At 38.3% G+C, this 17,108-nt stretch overlaps 1 protein-coding gene across 8 annotated transcripts in view; it reads right to left on the reverse strand.

Annotated features, from left to right (window-relative positions):
* The window catches only part of dlgap1 (DLG associated protein 1), a 365,633-nt gene that overhangs the window by 103,579 nt on the left and 244,946 nt on the right, over positions 1 to 17,108 (reverse strand). For 7 of the 8 annotated variants that reach the window (XM_062980474.1, XM_062980475.1, XM_008108692.3 and 4 more), the window contains one exon: positions 5,615 to 5,829. In XM_062980474.1, coding sequence (XP_062836544.1) covers positions 5,615 to 5,829 — 215 coding nt within the window. Of the gene's footprint in view, positions 1 to 5,614; positions 5,830 to 12,879; positions 13,228 to 17,108 lie in introns of those variants that run through there. The other variant, XM_008108697.3, reaches the window with a different exon arrangement.

The raw sequence follows: 17,108 nt of genomic DNA on the forward strand, positions 1-17,108 counted from the left end.
CTTCTTCCACAGATTATATAATTCGCACTGGATTATATGGCAGTGTAGACTCAAGGCCCTTCCACACAGCTATATAACCCATTTATAATCTTATATTATCTGCTTTGCACTGGATTATCTTGACTCCACACTACCATATAATCCACTTCAGTGTGCATTTTATACAGCTGTGAAGAAGGGCCTCATATAATCCAGTTCTAAGCAGATAATATAAGATTATCAATAAACAGTAGACTCTCACTTATCCAACATAAACAGGCTGGCAGGATAAGTGAATATGTTGGATAATAAGAAGGGATTAAGAAAAAGCCTATTAAACATCAAATTAGGTAATCGTTATACAAATTAAGCACCAAAACATCATATTATACAACAAATTTGACAGAAAAAGTAGTTCCATGCGCAGTAATGCTATGTAGTAATTACAGTAGAGTCTCACTTATCCAACACTCGCTTATCCAATGTTCTGGATTATCCAACGCATTTTTGTAGTCAATATTTTCAATATATCGTGATATTTTGGTGCTAAATTCATAAATACAGTAATTACAACATAACATTACTGTGTATTGAACTACTTTTTCTGCCAAATTTGTTGTCTAACATGATATTTTGGTGCTTCATTTGTAAAATCATAACCTAATTTGATGTTTAATAGGCTTTTCCTTAATGCCTCCTTATTATCCAACATATTGGCTTATCCAATATTCTGCCAGCCCGTTTATGTTGGATAAGTGAGACTCTACTGTACTGTATTTACAAATTTACCACTAAAATATCACAATGAATTTAAAACACTGACTACAAAAACATTGATTATGAAAAGGCAGACTGTGTTGGATAATCCAGAACATTATATAAGTGAATGTTGGATAAGTGAGATTCTACTTTAATATGAAATAATTACTGGGATAGAATAATGCAGAACAATATAATCACTAAAACCAGGACAGTAAATAAACAGGAATTCCACACAGGAAACAATCAGGGCCAGCTAACACCTCCCAACAAAATATTCCCATCATCAAAGTCTGGCAAATCCTCTGTTTTCTCAGGGCCACAGACAGTAGAAGCACATAAAATATCGCAAACAACACCACTCTGAAAACAAGGGAATTCCAGACAGGAAAAAATCAGGGCCAGCTAACACCTCCCAACAAAAAATTCACTCAGGGAGGAAACAGCCAGACTTTAAAGCTGCAAGGCCATTACATCCTAATCATTTTTCCTAATTGCAGCATTCATACTTGCCTCCAACAGAAAAAAAACCAATCAGAAATATTGTATATTCACAACCTTTAGGAAATAATATCCCCTGATGGCGCAGCGTGTTAAAGCGCTGAGCTGCTGAACTTCTGGACCGAAAGGCCACAGGTTTGAATTGGGGGAGCGGAGAGAGCCCCCACTGTTAGCCCCAGCTTCTGCCAACCCAGAAGTTCAAAAACATGCAAATGTGAGTGCATCAATAGGTACTGCTCTGGCAGGAAGGTAACGCCGCTCCATGCAGTCATCCCACATGATCTTGGAGGAGTCTACGGACAACGCCGGCTCTTTGGCTTAGAAATGGAGATGAGCACCAACCCCCAGAGTCAGACATGACTGGACTTAATGTCAGGGGAAAACGTTTACCCTTTACCTTAACTACCACCAATTCCTCAATACTTTATTTCCCATACCACCAGACTTCGCCACAGCAACGCGTGGCCGGGCACAGCTAGTATTCTTATAAAAGGCAAAGTTGATAATGGAACTCTTGGTGTTCCCACTGCTCTTGATAAAAGAATGAACATGAACAATAACAGCATGGTTGGAAAGCATGCAGTTTGGATCAGAGTTGGGAGATAATTTTGCCTACATATATTCAGGGGAAGTAAAATAAAACAAAACCCCAAATCCACAAAAAGTGATACAAACTTTGAAAACTCTGCTGGCTTATCTATCGGGCAAAAGATGCTTTAAAAAAACCCACAAGAGAAAAAAAAGCTTCCTGTATCTTTTTTAAAAAATTGCCTAGCAAAGAAACCAATGGAGCTGCAAAAGCTTGTATAATACTTTTTGTACCTTTTGGTTGGAAAACAATGGAATTGCTACTATGTGGATAAACAGCATACATAAAGACTTCAAAACTCTGAGGGAGCTTATGTCATACTTTCCAATATAACACAAGAAACAGGATAAGCAGTTTACTTGAGGAGTACAAAATAGCCTATAAGTCAGTCATAATAAAAAGAGAAGATTTTTTTTTTTAGGGAAATGTGGGGCTGGGCGCAATGCATCTTTCTTTGCCTATACCAGGGTCCCCAAACTTTTTAAACAGGGGGCCAGTTCACGATCCTTCAGACCGTTGGAGGGCCGGACTATAGTTGGCCACCGAGCAATAATAATAATAACAACAACAACAATAAAAAAGAGAGTTGAAAGAGACCCTTTGGGCCATTTAGTCCAACCCCCTTCTGCCTTTGTGCACCAAAAGTACAAGCAAAGCACCCCTGACAGATGGACACCCAGCCTCAATGTCAATAATAATAATAATAATAATAATAATAATAATAATAATAATAATAATAAAGAGGGTTGGAAGAGACCCCTTGGGCCATTTAGTCCAACCCCCTTCTGCCCTTGTGCACCAAAAGCACAAGCAAAGCACCCCTGACAGATGGCCACCCAGCCTCAATGTTAATAATAATAATAATAATAATAATAATAATAATAATAATAATAATAATAAAAAAGAGGGTTGGAAGAGACCCCTTGGGCCATTTAGTCCAACCCCCTTCTGCCTTTGTGCACCAAAAGTACAAGCAAAGCACCCCTGACAGATGGCCACCCAGCCTCAATGTTAATAATGATAATAATAATAATAATAATAATAATAATAATAATAATAAAGAGGGTTGGAAGAGACCCCTTGGGCCATTTAGTCCAACCCCCTTCTGCCCTTGTGCACCAAAAGCACAAGCAAAGCACCCCTGACAGATTGCCACCCAGCCTCAATGTTAATAATAATAATAATAATAATAATAATAATAATAATAATAATAATAATAAAGAGGGTTGGAAGAGATCCCTTGGGCCTTTGAGTCCAACCCCCTTCTGCCTTTGTGCACCAAAAGCACAAGCAAAGCATCCCTGACAGATGGCCACCCAGCCTCAATGTTAATAATAATAATAATAATAATAATAATAATAATAATAATAATAATAATAAACTTTATTTATACCCCGCCACCTTCTCCCCGTGGGGACTCGGGGCGGCTTACATGGGGCAGAGGCCCAAACAACATAGAACAAAACATAAGCAACATAATACAAATCACACTATAAAAAGATAAAACAGTAATACAATATATCAATTAAAACAAAAATACAGGATAAAAATTGCATTTAAAACACATAAATAATAATAATAATAATAAGGGTTGTAAGAGAAGCCCAACCCCCTTCTGCCCTTGTGCTGTGGGGGCCGGATAGATGGCTTCGATGGGCCGCATCTGGCCCCCGGGCCTTAGTTTGGGGACCCCTGGCCTATACTCTAGATCAGGACTTCTTACACTTATTTCACTTGTGACTCCTTTGGACCTGAGAATTTTTTATGTGACCTCAGCTACACAGGCATATAAAATAGCTATAAAGACTTATTTTCCTTTTTGTGGAATACAGCTACTAACCGATTTATGCAAATAGGTAGAAACTTTTTACTGTTGCCAAATTTTTCGTGAGCCAAACATTGAGCTAAGGGGACCCCATTTAAGGTCACGTCTCACTGCTTATGGAGCAGTGATCTAGATACAAAGGGCATTTATATTTTCAAATGGCAGAAGTTATATCCTGATCTTCTTAAATATTTGTCACTATGACCAAGAAGAATACAGCACTGAATTTTGTTTTTTTTAACAGTTTCTACACTTTTTCGCTGGCACCTAAAATGTAATGTATAGGGCTTAAATACTCTCAAGACTGAACTTGGAAGTCAAGAGGGGTCCGTTCTGGTTAGTACTAGGATGGTTAGATCAGCAACAAATACCAGGTGTAACGCCATATTTACCAGGAGGAACCTGGCAAAAGCACAATTGAACAGTCTGTGCCTAAGAAAACACTATGAAATTCATAAGGATGCTATAAGTCAACAGGCGACTTGAAGGTCTGTGAGAACACAGTCATATCTAAAAAATGTGCACTTGTATAATGTTTTTATTCCATTGTTTGGTCTCACATTGAGACCACTGGATTACATTCACAAGTGAAAGGTACTATGTAATAAATAATAGTAATAGAAAAGACAGCTGAGAGCATATAGCGATGTAAAAAAATTAACTCAAAGCAGTGTCAGGAAAATCAGATCAGCACAAAAGCTATGGAGAAACAAGAGTTTACAGAATACCAAAAGCTAAAAACAGGAGACTAAGCAGGTCTTCTGAAGTACAGAGTCCTACATTCCAGGCCACTTCCTGTAACACAGCCAATTCAAGAGATGACAATGGGACAAAGTGCTAAATCTCAGATTTATAATGCAACAAACATTTTTGCATTCCATTTGAACCCTAAGATATTATTTGGATTCACCAAATCATGGAAATCAAGTATTTCATACAAAGATGTTGCAATGATTTGAGCTAGTCTGCTCTTAACCAGCAGCAGGTCAAGAATAGATGGAATTGGTTTAATTTCATTTCTAAAATGTATAAAGTCAGTCCTTTGTATCCATGGATATTTTTCTCATGTTTAAAATTTTATAATTATTTAAAATTATGGGACAATTGTGGTCTGCAGGTTACAAGTGTCCTCCACAATCTTTGTTGTGGTCTGTCATTATACTCAGAATTATGACTGAATATTATTTCACTTTCTCATTTTGAAAATTGACCTTTAATGACAGATGTTGTGGCCATTAAACTACCAAATCCGCTTCAGGCAGTGGCTAGTCTATGTGGTGTCTTCAAAGTCAATAGTGAATAATCAATTTAAGTATATTATATTTTCATTTTTATATAAACAGAAATGGATTGATAACAAATCACTGTAAGTAAGGGCAATTTATTTGCTAATAAAATTACAATATGTAATGAATAATTAACTCTTAATTAATTCCAACTCATATTTAATCTACTTTACATACATGCAGAACCCTCAAAGAACCTGAAACAAAGCCTTTAAGTACTTGGCAATTCTCTAATAACTATTCTGAAAGTGACCGAAAGCAGTTATCCTCTGCCAAGTGACAGATATCACTTGACCCTTTCAATCTGCATTACACAGCAATCTATTTACCAACATTGAGACAAAGAACCTTAGTTTGCAATATTACAGTCAGTATGCCCTGTTCTAAAAACTTGATTCCCTTTTCAGTCATGGAAACTCACTGCAATAGCTTGAGAAAATCACCTTCTCTCAGCCTCAGAGAAAGGTGATGGCAATCCCTGTGAGCAAACCTTTCTATGAAAGGACCACAATAAGTTCACCATAAGATTGCTATAAGTGGGAAACAACTTGTGGGCACACAACAACAACTCCTTGTTTTCGAATCCTGTTTAACTCGAAGGTTTCAAATGCAGAAAATCAGCTTCTGTTCTTAATTGATATACATATAAAAACTGCCCTGTATAAACCTTCTTACTTGAGGGTGGTGAGTTCTGTAAGGGATGGTTGGGTGGCCTTGAGATAGCTTTCCCTTCGTGCAGCGATCTTTGGAGACAGCTTTGGACTGGTGTCAGAATCCCCGCTGTCGTCATCTCCCATGGCTTTGATATAACTGCCACTACGCATTCGCCGGCATGGGATCTCGTCATCTTTGCCACGTGGAGTGTACCCAGACCATTCATCTTGAGGAACCTACAATACAAGCACAACACTATTTATTTAATGCTCAAATAAACCTCTTTTCTTTATTTCCCTTTCAGCATGGGATTTTATTCTGAAATACAGCTAAAAACATGGGAAATAAAAGGAAGAATGCATACTATAATCTGACAAGGCCACCAGCTAAGGGCAAAGAATACCCACTGATTGCAGTCCTTAACATATCAGAGCTGAGCTTGAAGGGCAAAATGTATAAAATACCTTAAGGAGAAACTCACTATTGAGTTTTGCTGCATACATTACATAACCAATTCACAGTCAGAAAAAAGGATCTATACTTGATTGGTATTTATCAGAAGCTTGACAGGTTTCATAACCACAGTATCATAAAATTCTTTTTGAAATGAGCTTTGTCTTGTTTTTTTCACTTGTTGAATTACATAATCCTATTATCCCAAATTTTATTAATTTTCAGCTGTTTAGAAGTTTGCTTGGTAGTAACATGCTATATACACCTTTACTACAGTATGAACCCCATATCCACATAAATAATAATAATAATAATAATAATAATAATAATAATAATAATAATAATAATAATAATAATTTATTTTTCTATCCCACCTCCATCTCCCCACAGGGATTCGAGGCAGCTAACATGGGGCCAAGCCCAAAGAACAAACAGTAAACAAAATAGAATGAATACATAAACATCATCAAACAGATAAAATGAACAGATTAAAACCACAACATACAATATACTACAATAAAAATAATAAAATATAGAAACGATAAAGAGCAAAAACCAACACTTAATGGCAAAATAGCTAGATAAAATGGGAGGGCGGTCTAGAACAAAGTGCAGAGTTATGAATTGTAAATACCGTTTGGTTGGGTAAGTAGACAAAGTGCTGAAGTGGTATATGTTCTTGGACTTAGAAAGAAAAAACTGTGAATAATAGTCAATCCTATTGAAACAAACATATTCTACCAAATGTTACCATAGAATCACCATGGATGGCATAGAAAATTTCTCTAGAAATTTGCTAGGTCCTCTAACATGATAGAGGACATATTTTGTTGGATGCATGTATATGATACTGTAGATAACGGTCCTGTGGGTACAGGATTGCACTGCATAGTATGCAATTGTTGAATATGGTTTTATGAGAAATTCAGAATGATTAAAGTTAAAGTTAAAAGGCATAGTTTACAGATTAGCTATAATTTAATGTGGGAGAATTCCTGGGAGTAATTATCCAGAACCCACACACTACCAGGAGTGAAACCAAATTTGCCCACACCCTTTCCAACAATAATGCTATTGGTTGCATTATACCATAAGTGAGAATCATGCAGACTTCCAAATGTTGTCGGAATGCAATTCCCAGAAGTCATCATCATTGGTTATACTAGCTAGGAATGGTGAGACTTGCAATCCAAAAATGCCCAGTGAGCAGTGATTCTGGTGCCTGCATTAGGCGAAGAAGCAAAATAAGGCCTAAAGAGAACTTCAATGTTTGTATGGCTCAGTAAGATTATGGAAGGCACTCGGATGCAACACAAATTGCTTTCCTCTTCAGATTCATTTAAACTCTTCTCTCCCGTGTATACATGAAGGGGCTGTCATTTCAAACTGGTGTTCAGAGAACATTATAAATAGATGACATCAAGTCTTTAGCCTAAGCAGCAGCTCCTGTGATTCAAATAAAGTGAGTGGGCGCTTGCTAAACTGCCTGATGCTAGTCTGGTTGTGAAAGGGATATCGTTGCTGGTAATGAAATGGGTTCAGCTTTCTTGAAGTCAGTTGCAAAGTGAAGGGGAAGGGGGGCTTTATTCAATAAATCAAACCATCTAAGTACTCTTTATTTCTCAAGCAAGAAAGGCCTGATTGTGGCAAACTGAAAATTCTATCTGATTCAATGCTGACAGATGTGAAGACACTCCTTCTCTTTCTGAGTTTACAAAAAAAGTAGTAGTATAGAAGAAAGATAGTATATAACGTAAGCAAAATTAGTATTCTACTACATAATGAACATAATGAGAAATGTTTGCTATCCTGGATGAACATACACAGCATGAAATGAGAAGTAATTGTCTACTTTCTTCAGTTTTGGAAACTACACTGCATGCACAATGAAAATCTCCAATCCATGTAGGGAGGATTGCATTATGAAATAAACTAATCAGGTACAGCCAACTTTCACAATGAAGTTTTCTTACAATGATACTGGAGATCTATGATGCCTCTCATAACAAATTCATCTGTACATTGGAGAACCATAAAAACATGGAGGTAGCACAAATTCCAAAGAAAAAACACGTTAGCATTCTAGCTGGCATATTCAGATGCAAATAGGATTATGGTGATCAATAATGCATGCTAAAAAATGACTGCTCAGGGATGGTTGAGGAAGACAAGGAGGAGCTTTCCTTCTCACCTGTCTTCCTTCTCCATTCTCCTTTGATCTGCTTGATATCAGAGCATGCACCAGGGATAAGAACAAGCACCAGGCATGTTATGGCTAGGGACCATTGCATCTAGGATGGCTGCCCAGTGGCACTGAACCGTGTTTGGCACAGCTGAGCAGTACAGACTTCCTTCTGCCTACATGACAGCCAAGGGAGTCCCTGTGAGGACTCTAGTCAGGCCTGATCTGATGTCCGGCACACAATATTTTGGGTCCATGTAGAAGGGACCCTAGACAATGTAAGTCTGCCCAGAATCTAAGATCCTTAGCAGAAGCTCTTTATGGATCCATGCATTGCAAGATTTGCTTGATGGGCAAATGTGACAGAGCTTTCTCTGTTGGAGCATCCTGAGTATGGGATTCCCTCTCAAGGGAAGTCAGGCTGGTTCCATCCCTTCTGAGTATCTAGGGAACAGCTAAGACTGTGCTACTTCTATTCTAAAAGTTAGAGGTAGCTGCTCTGTCTTAGATATCAATAATAAATTTTTAGTGTTTAATATTTAGGAGTTTGATTTTTAAATCTTACAGTCTTTTTCAACTCAATGATTCTATGCTTCCTACATATACGTATAGATGAATACAGTAGAGTCTCACTTATCCAACATAAACGGGCCGGCAGAACGTTGGATAAGCGAATATGTTGGATAAAAAGGAGAGATTAAGGAGAAGCCTATTAAACATCAAATTAGGTTATGATTTTACAAATTAAGCACCAAAACATCATGTTATACAAAAAAAATTTGCAGAAAAAATAGTTCAATACGCAGTAATGCTATGTAGTGATTACTGTATTTTTACGTATTTAGCACCAAAATATCACGATATATTGAAAACATTGACTACAAAAATGGGTTGGATAATCCAGAACGTTGGATAAGCGAGTGTTGGATAAATGAGACTCTACTGTAATATATTCATCTTACGTATTCTTGTATAATTTGTGGCACTGAATGTTGCCTAAACTTGGAAGCCACTCTGAGTCCCCTTTGGGGTGAGATAGAGCGGGGTAGAAATAAAGTAAATAAATAATGCTCAGCAAGATGTTCTACTTCATTCTCTTTGCTTATAGTTGCTTACTCCTGTCTTTTGGTCAACATTTATTCAGTTCTCCAACAAATGTGTTGGCCAGTTGACAAGTCTGCACAATTCAGCCATTAAATCTGAACACATTAAGAACACTTTTCTAATAAATCCAAAGAGTGCTATTATCATCAAATGAATTTGAAATGCATAAAAATGACTAAAACAGCCTGGATCTTAAATTAATGTAATCCATTCTACAAATACCAACAAAAACACTAATGAGTTTAAAGAATTTGCATATAGAAATAAAAAAACTTAACATATCCTCCCTGTAATACAGGCTAAGAAGCATTTTTATTCAATTCAGAAATGTTTCTGGGAGTCCAATATGGAAATATTATTGGGAGCCACATTCTAGCAGTGGATGGAGCTGAAGGCAGGGGCATAACAAAGTGGGTAGAACCAGCTTTAATGAGAACATTTTCCAACCAATCATGGCAAATATAACTCAGGTCTCAATTCAACCACTTCCAGGCATGCAAAGCACAGCTCAATTCTATGCATATCTGATTAGGAGTAAGTCCTATTGAAATTGGTTCATGGGTGACAAATCAGAACTCATTTCCATACAAGAATTTCCACACTTCCAACTACAACTCAATTTCAATTCCAAACAACAGCTCTGCATTTTTTAAATCACCATAGACTCACAGAATTATACAATTGGAAAACACCACAAGGACTATCAAATGCAACCTCATTTTGTGGTGCAGGAAAATACAATTAAAGCACTCCCAACAGATGGCCATCCAGCACCAAAATGTTTAATACTCTCCACAGAATGAGACTCTACCACAATCTGAGATAGCATATTTTACTGCTGTTTAGGTGGAATCCCTTTCCCTGAGATTTGAATCCATTGCTTTGTATCTTAATCTCAAGACCAACTGAAAACAAACCTGTCCCCACCTCAATGTGACATCCTTTCAAATATTTAAACATGGCTATCATGTCCCCCTCCTGCAAAGGATTGTTACCTTGACATGGTGCTGGAGCTTGGGGTGCCTTGATGATGCTGTGAGCTAAACCGTGAAGGGACACCTAAGATGGGAAGGTCATGGCAGAGAGGTCAGACTAAATACAATCCCTGGGGAAGGTAAGGGCAACCCACTCCAGTATTCTTGCCATAAAAACTAAATGGATCAGTATAACCAGTGACTGGCTTGAACTTGAAGTAGATGTGGGTGGTGACGGCTGACAGGGAACTCTGGCGTGGGCTGGTCCATAAGGTCATTAAGAGTTGGAAGCGACTGAACAAATAAACAACAACAATCATGTCCCCTCTCAGGCCCCTTCCACACAGCTGAATAAAATCCCACATGATCTGCCTTGAACTGGTATATGGCAGTGTGGACTCAGATTAACCAGTTTAAAGAAGATCTTGTGGAATTATCTGCCTTGATATTCTGGGTTATATGGCTGTGTGGCAGGGTCCTCAGCCTTCTTTTCTCCAAGCTAATCATATCCAGCTCCCTCAGCTCCTCACAAACCTTGGCTTCCAAACCTCTGATCATTTTGGTTGCTCTTCCAGCCTTTCTTTCATATCTGATCAGTGGCTGGAGCCTGCAGTTAGAAGAGAGAACTGCAAAAGGAGACATCTGGGCCAGATGTTGACAGTTGCCCACCTCTATCTTCATACACACATAGTGAACTTAGGAAGTTTAAGGAATTGCTCCAATGCACTACTGTCTATTAACACACATCTCTGATTTCACTCTTGTTGTTTTTTCTTTTAGTCGCTCTCGACTCTTCATGACCTCATGGACCAGCCCATGCCAGAGCTCCCTGCTGCCACCCCAGCTCCTTCAAGGTTAAGCCAGTCACTTCAAGGATACCATCTAACCATCTTGGTTGGCCCTTCTTTCTTTTTCCTTCCATTTTCCCCAGTATCATGATCTTCTCCAAGCTTTCCTGTCTTCTCATGATGCAGCCAAAATACTTCATCTTTGCTTCTAATATCCTTTCCTCCAGTGAGCAGCCGGGCATTATTTCCTGGAGTATGGACTGGTTTGATCTTCTTGCGGTCCAAGGCACTCTCAGAATTTTCCTCCAACACCACAGTTCAAAAACAACTATCTTCCTTCGCTCTGTCTTCTTTATGGTCCACCTCTCACATCCATAGGTTACTACAGGGAATACCATTGCTTTAACTATGCAGACCTTCATTGCCAGTGTGATGTCTCTGCTCTTCACTATTTTATTGAGGTTGGTCACTGCTCTTCTCCCAAGAAGTAAACGTCTTCTAATTTCCTGGCTGATTTCACTCTAAAATCATTAATTTCCAGAATAGCTCAATTATACTCCTGGCTACAACCCTAGTCCTAACGTTTGACTGATATATCCAGCCCCAATAAGGCAGTCAAATGCTGTATCTCTGAATACAATCAGCGAAAGGCATACTCTCATTTAAACAAACGGAGAAAATCCTAATAATTTAAAACGTCAAATATATCCCGATTTTATTTAAAAATATTCCAAACACCTCATTAGTATTATCTTCCAAAGTACTGTATTTCCCCTCACAAACAACTCAGGCTGCTGTACACAGTTGTCTTCTACCTATCTTCATAAGAAACCTGTGATATACACTATTGTTGAGGAATACGAATGCCCCAAGAGGTTTGTAGTTAAGTGCGGATTTGAATCTGTTTCTCCCTGGTTACAGTTCAATATTCTAATGATAATCCCACACTCACTCATTAAAGCATGAATGAAGACAAATCAGTCCACATTAAAAGAAGGCTTTTTATTGGCAGAAATAAGGATTAGCAGTAAGAGAGAAACAAATTAAGACAAATCTCTCTTCCAACAAGACCCCCAGTTTTATTAAATGGCCATTTTAATCTCTTACTTATTAAATAAGACTGTGTGTTAAGACTAATCTGTATTTTTCAAGAGATTATTAATGGAAATTGATGTGCGATCTTCTTGGAGAGATTTTAAAAACCCATGCAGAGTTCGAGAGTTAGTGTATATTGTAATGCAAATAAAATATAATTAAAATAAAGAGGTGGAAGGCATCACTTTTTCAGCAACACTGTTAAAATTAGCATATCCATAAAACTCATTCCTTTCCCCATACTGAGGTATCTATTGAGGTATCTGTGATAAATATCTTAAACCATGACAATCCTCTGGTTGCTCGAATATTATCTTTTGGATTTCCTATACACAACAGACAATTTATCATCTGAAACACTGTGAGCAATTAATCCCTTAATAATATCCGAAAATATAAGGAACATGGTCTCCCCTCTAATTTAGTCTATCTGTGAAAGAAATCAATTAGCTCCATAGCAACAAAAATGACTGAGGTATTATTCAAGATTTCTTGAATAGAACCCTTGCTCTAAATAAGGCAAACTAAAAATAAAGCCAGCAATAAAAGGGTGGCAAATGGTGGGGTTTAAGCAAGCGCTCTCATAATAAATTCACACACTGATCAAAATGCAAAATACATTGCAAGTTATTCTAAAATAGTTTGCAATTCAGTAAGGTCCCCCTTCTCTTATAAGTGAAGTGAGCTTACCTTGTGAGGTGAAAAAGCAAGCAGGCTCTCCTTGTGGCACAATAAGTTCATTATTCATCTCAGTTTTGTAGTGGTTTATTGCAGCTGAGAACATTTAAGCTCCTTTAGGGTTTTCCCAATGCAAATGTGGAAGTAAACACTAGATTTGGGGAGGGAGGAGTGGTTGGCTATCACTCACTCTGGAAGTCGTGTACACCAGTGAAAAAATGAAGCCTCAAGGCTGCTCAGCACAGATCTTCAGATCTGTGCAATTTGGGGATTATTAGCTGTTTTTATAGGCACCTACTTAAAACACCATTCTACTATTGACTTTTCCTTACCACTGCCTTCATCATTTAAACAGAACAATTTCAGGAAGAAAAAAGAGCATAGTTTATGCATACTACTAAGATTAATTTTAAATATATATATATAGCAATGTGCCAAAATGTTCACAGAAACATGAGTTAGCGATCTATGTTTGATTGAAACCTGGAAAATTAAAAAAAACTTATTAGAAAAGAGTAATACTGAATCTGTCTGAGAATATTTTTATATGATGTGTGCAAATGTGTGGCTCACGCTGGAGGAACATTTTAAAACAGTAGTTAATTTGATTCGTCTCAGCGAGAACAGATGGTAAAAGCAACCCTTAGCCATGATGCACATGAGGCATCTCAGCGCCACAGTCCTCAGAAATATATGCAAAATGTTCCAATTTAAAGCTCATGCAACATTTTGAAATCTCTCCAAACCTTTAGCTTTAACCTTGTGGGATTTTAATTGTGATCTACTTTTAACTCGGTTGATCTGACTGATATTTTTGAACACATCTTTATATGATGACACATCAGGCTTAACAGGCGAGAAAAATTAGTTGCACTGATTGACTTAAATTATTTAAACCTTGCTTTTCTAAAGCAGCTTGTGCTAAAAGCAGTAAAGAAACCAGAATAAAATTAAAACTAAAATCAAAGCACTAAAATAAATAGCAGTGTTAAAAACCAACAGAACACCAATGAAATCAGTAAGAACAACCTTCCAAATAAAAATACTTTCAAATACTCTTCCAAAAAATGGAAAATAAAGGAATTTGTCAGGATTCTCAGGAAAGAGAATTTCATATTGTAGTGTCACTGTTGAAAAGGCCCTGTTCTTCATAAATACTAATCAAGCATCGGATGAGCAAGCTAATATAGCCCAGGCACTTTTAAAGGGTCAAAATCATTTTTAAAACTTAAATAACCTGCTACCAGGTGATTAGTGGTATTGTTAAACCACTGAGCTGCTGAACTTGCTGACTGAAAGGTCAGTGGTTTGAATCCAGGGAACAGGGTGAGCTCCTGCTATTAGCCCCAGCTTCTGCCAACCTTGCAGTTTGAAAACATGCAAATGTGAGTAGATCCATAGGTCTACTCCATTTGGAAAATAACGGTGCTCCATGCAGTCATGCCGGCCACATGACCTTGGAGGTGTCTATGGACAAAGCTGGCTCTTCAGTTTAGAAATAGAAATGAGCACAAACCCCCAGAGTTCCCAGAGTCAGACATGACTAGACTTAATGTCAAGGGGAAGCCTTTACCTTTACCCTATACAAAAAATAAATTGAGAATGGATGCAATTGATGGAAGGTATTATTTCACTGTCTTGGTTTTCCTAGCTTCTTTGTTTTTCATAAAAGTTTTAGTTTACAAGCTTTTTAAGCCAGGAAGCCTCATTAGAGACTATTGCAATAGTCCCATCTGGTTATGAAGGCCAATTCAGTTTAGTTTGATAAACTAGCAGAAATTTGTAAAAAAAATATTCTTAGTCATAAGTGACAGCCAGCGATGGTTTGAGTGTTGGATTTCGGGACAAACTGCTCAACTATGTCAAACCAGTGGGTGATCTTGTGCAAGTCACAACCTCTTAGCCTCAGAGAAAGGCAATAGCAAACTTTGCTACGAAATCTTGCTGAGAAAAAAGGGTGATCGTTCAACAGAGACAAATGCAAGATACTCCATTTAGGCAAAAAAAATGAAATGCAAAGGTACAGAATGGGGGATGCCTAGCTCGACATGTACATGTAAAAAAGATCTTGGAATCCTTGTAGACAACCAGTTAAACATGAGCCAACAATGTGATGCGACAGCAAAAAAAGCAAATGGGATTTTGGTCTGCATAAATAGGAGTATAGTGTCTAGATCCTGGGAAGTCATGGTACCCCTCTATTCCGCCTTGGTCAGACCACACCTGGAATACTGTGTCCAATTCTGGCTACCACAATTGAAGGGAGATGTTGACAAGCTGGAATGTTTCCAGAAGAGGGCAACTAAAATGATCAAGGGTCTGGAGAACAAGCCATATGAGGAGCAGCTTAAAGAACTGGGCATGTTTAGCCTGCAGAAGATAAGATTGAGAGGAGATATGATAGAAATACATAAATATGTGAGGGGAAATCATAGGGACGAGGGAGCAGTTTTGTCTTCTACTGCCCTGGAGACTATGATGCGGAACAATAGCTTCAAACTACAGGAAAGGAGATTCCACCTGAACATTAGGAAAAACTTCCTAACTGTTCAGCAGTGGAACTCTCTTTCCCGGAGTGTAGTGGAGGCCCCTTCTTTGGAGACTTTTAAGCAGAGGCTGGATGGCCATGCTTAAAATGCTTTGAATGTGATTTTCCTGCTTCTTGGCAGGGGGTTGGACTAGATGGCCCATGAGATCTCTTCCAACACTATGTTTCTGTGATCACCTTAAGATCTTGCACTTTATGTAAGTTGGCAACACTTTGAAGACACACAATACAAGTATAAATAATAAATATCACTTGGTAATTTAGGGACAATGCCAGAGCCAAGAAGACTTCTAGGCTATATGCTTGCTTTTTCAGAGTAATGTAACCTCTCCTCATTCAAACAAACAAAGCAATTGTAACCTTATAACCAAGTTAATATAATTTCTAGTCAACAACATCTTGTTTTGATTTTCAACCTTTTGCCCTTTGTCAATCCAGAATGGGTTTATAAACATTGGTTTAAAATGTTTAATGTTGCTCAAGTGTCAGATAATGAGTATGAAGTAGCATTATCCAGGATGGCATTACTCAAGGATTCTACATGGATGATAAAAACAAAAGTGTCAAGATGGATTGCTATGACAACCAAAAAGTAACAATATGTCTCAGCACTACTTCCTTAGATCACCTCTAGGAAATACCATAAAACAGCACTTTCCAGTTCCAAACTGGCAAATTGTCCCAGAAAAGTATAGCCAATTCGTCATTTCAGTGCTGGGATACATGAAAAAAAAATGCAAATTGGTCTGGATGTGATTTGAACATAACATTACAATATTAATGTTAGAAAACCATAAGCACACTCTGGTAGTACTGAAATTATATGGGTACAGTAAAGCCCCACTCATTCGAGGGCCGCTCATCCGAGCGTCTGGGCTATCCGAGCCAAATTTCTCCCCCCTCCCCTCACTCACCCCACCAGATCCCAGTGAGTGAGCGAGGGACGGAGGGCGGGCTCACTGGCTGGCTCCTTCGCCACGCCAGGCGCCGGAGCTGCCGGCCCCGGCGTGGCGAAGGAGCTGAGCCAGCAAGCAGGTGAACAGGGAGGGTCTTTGCAGCCCTCCCCATTCACCCGCTTGCTCGCTGGCTCCTTCGGCAGGCCGGGCACCGCCTGACGAAGGAGCCAGCGAGCATGTAAACGAGGAGGGCCTTAGTGGCCCTCCCCGTTCACCAGCTCACACGCTGGCTTCTTCGGCAGGCTTTTCCGTAATTCCTCCTTATTATCCAAGATATTTGCTTATCCAAGCTTCTGCCGGCCCGTTTAGCTTGGATAAGCAAGACTCTACTGTACTTGAATCTTCATCAAAGAGCACCTTTAGTCCATACTGGGTATCCAGTTGAACATTAATAATCACTATAGAGGTAATAATAATAATAATAATAATAATAATAATAATAATAATAATAATAATAATAATAATAATTTATTTCTATCCCACCCTATCTCCCCAATGGGGACTCAGGGCAGTTCACAACATAATAGCAGCAAATATTCAATGCAGTAAAGTGCGACCAAAAAAGCAAATAAAGTTCACATTTTAACGAATAAACATTTTGAAACAAAACTTAAAATTTGAGACTAATAAAAATTAGTGTGATCAGACAAGCAGTCTGGACCCAAACCGTTTAGGGTTTTAAAGCTAATGACCAGCACTTTGGATTTCTCCTGGAAACAGACTGGTAGCCAGTGGAG

The sequence above is a fragment of the Anolis carolinensis genome, chromosome 4 (genome assembly GCF_035594765.1).
Source record: "Anolis carolinensis isolate JA03-04 chromosome 4, rAnoCar3.1.pri, whole genome shotgun sequence".
Taxonomy (NCBI): Eukaryota; Metazoa; Chordata; class Lepidosauria; order Squamata; family Dactyloidae; genus Anolis; species Anolis carolinensis.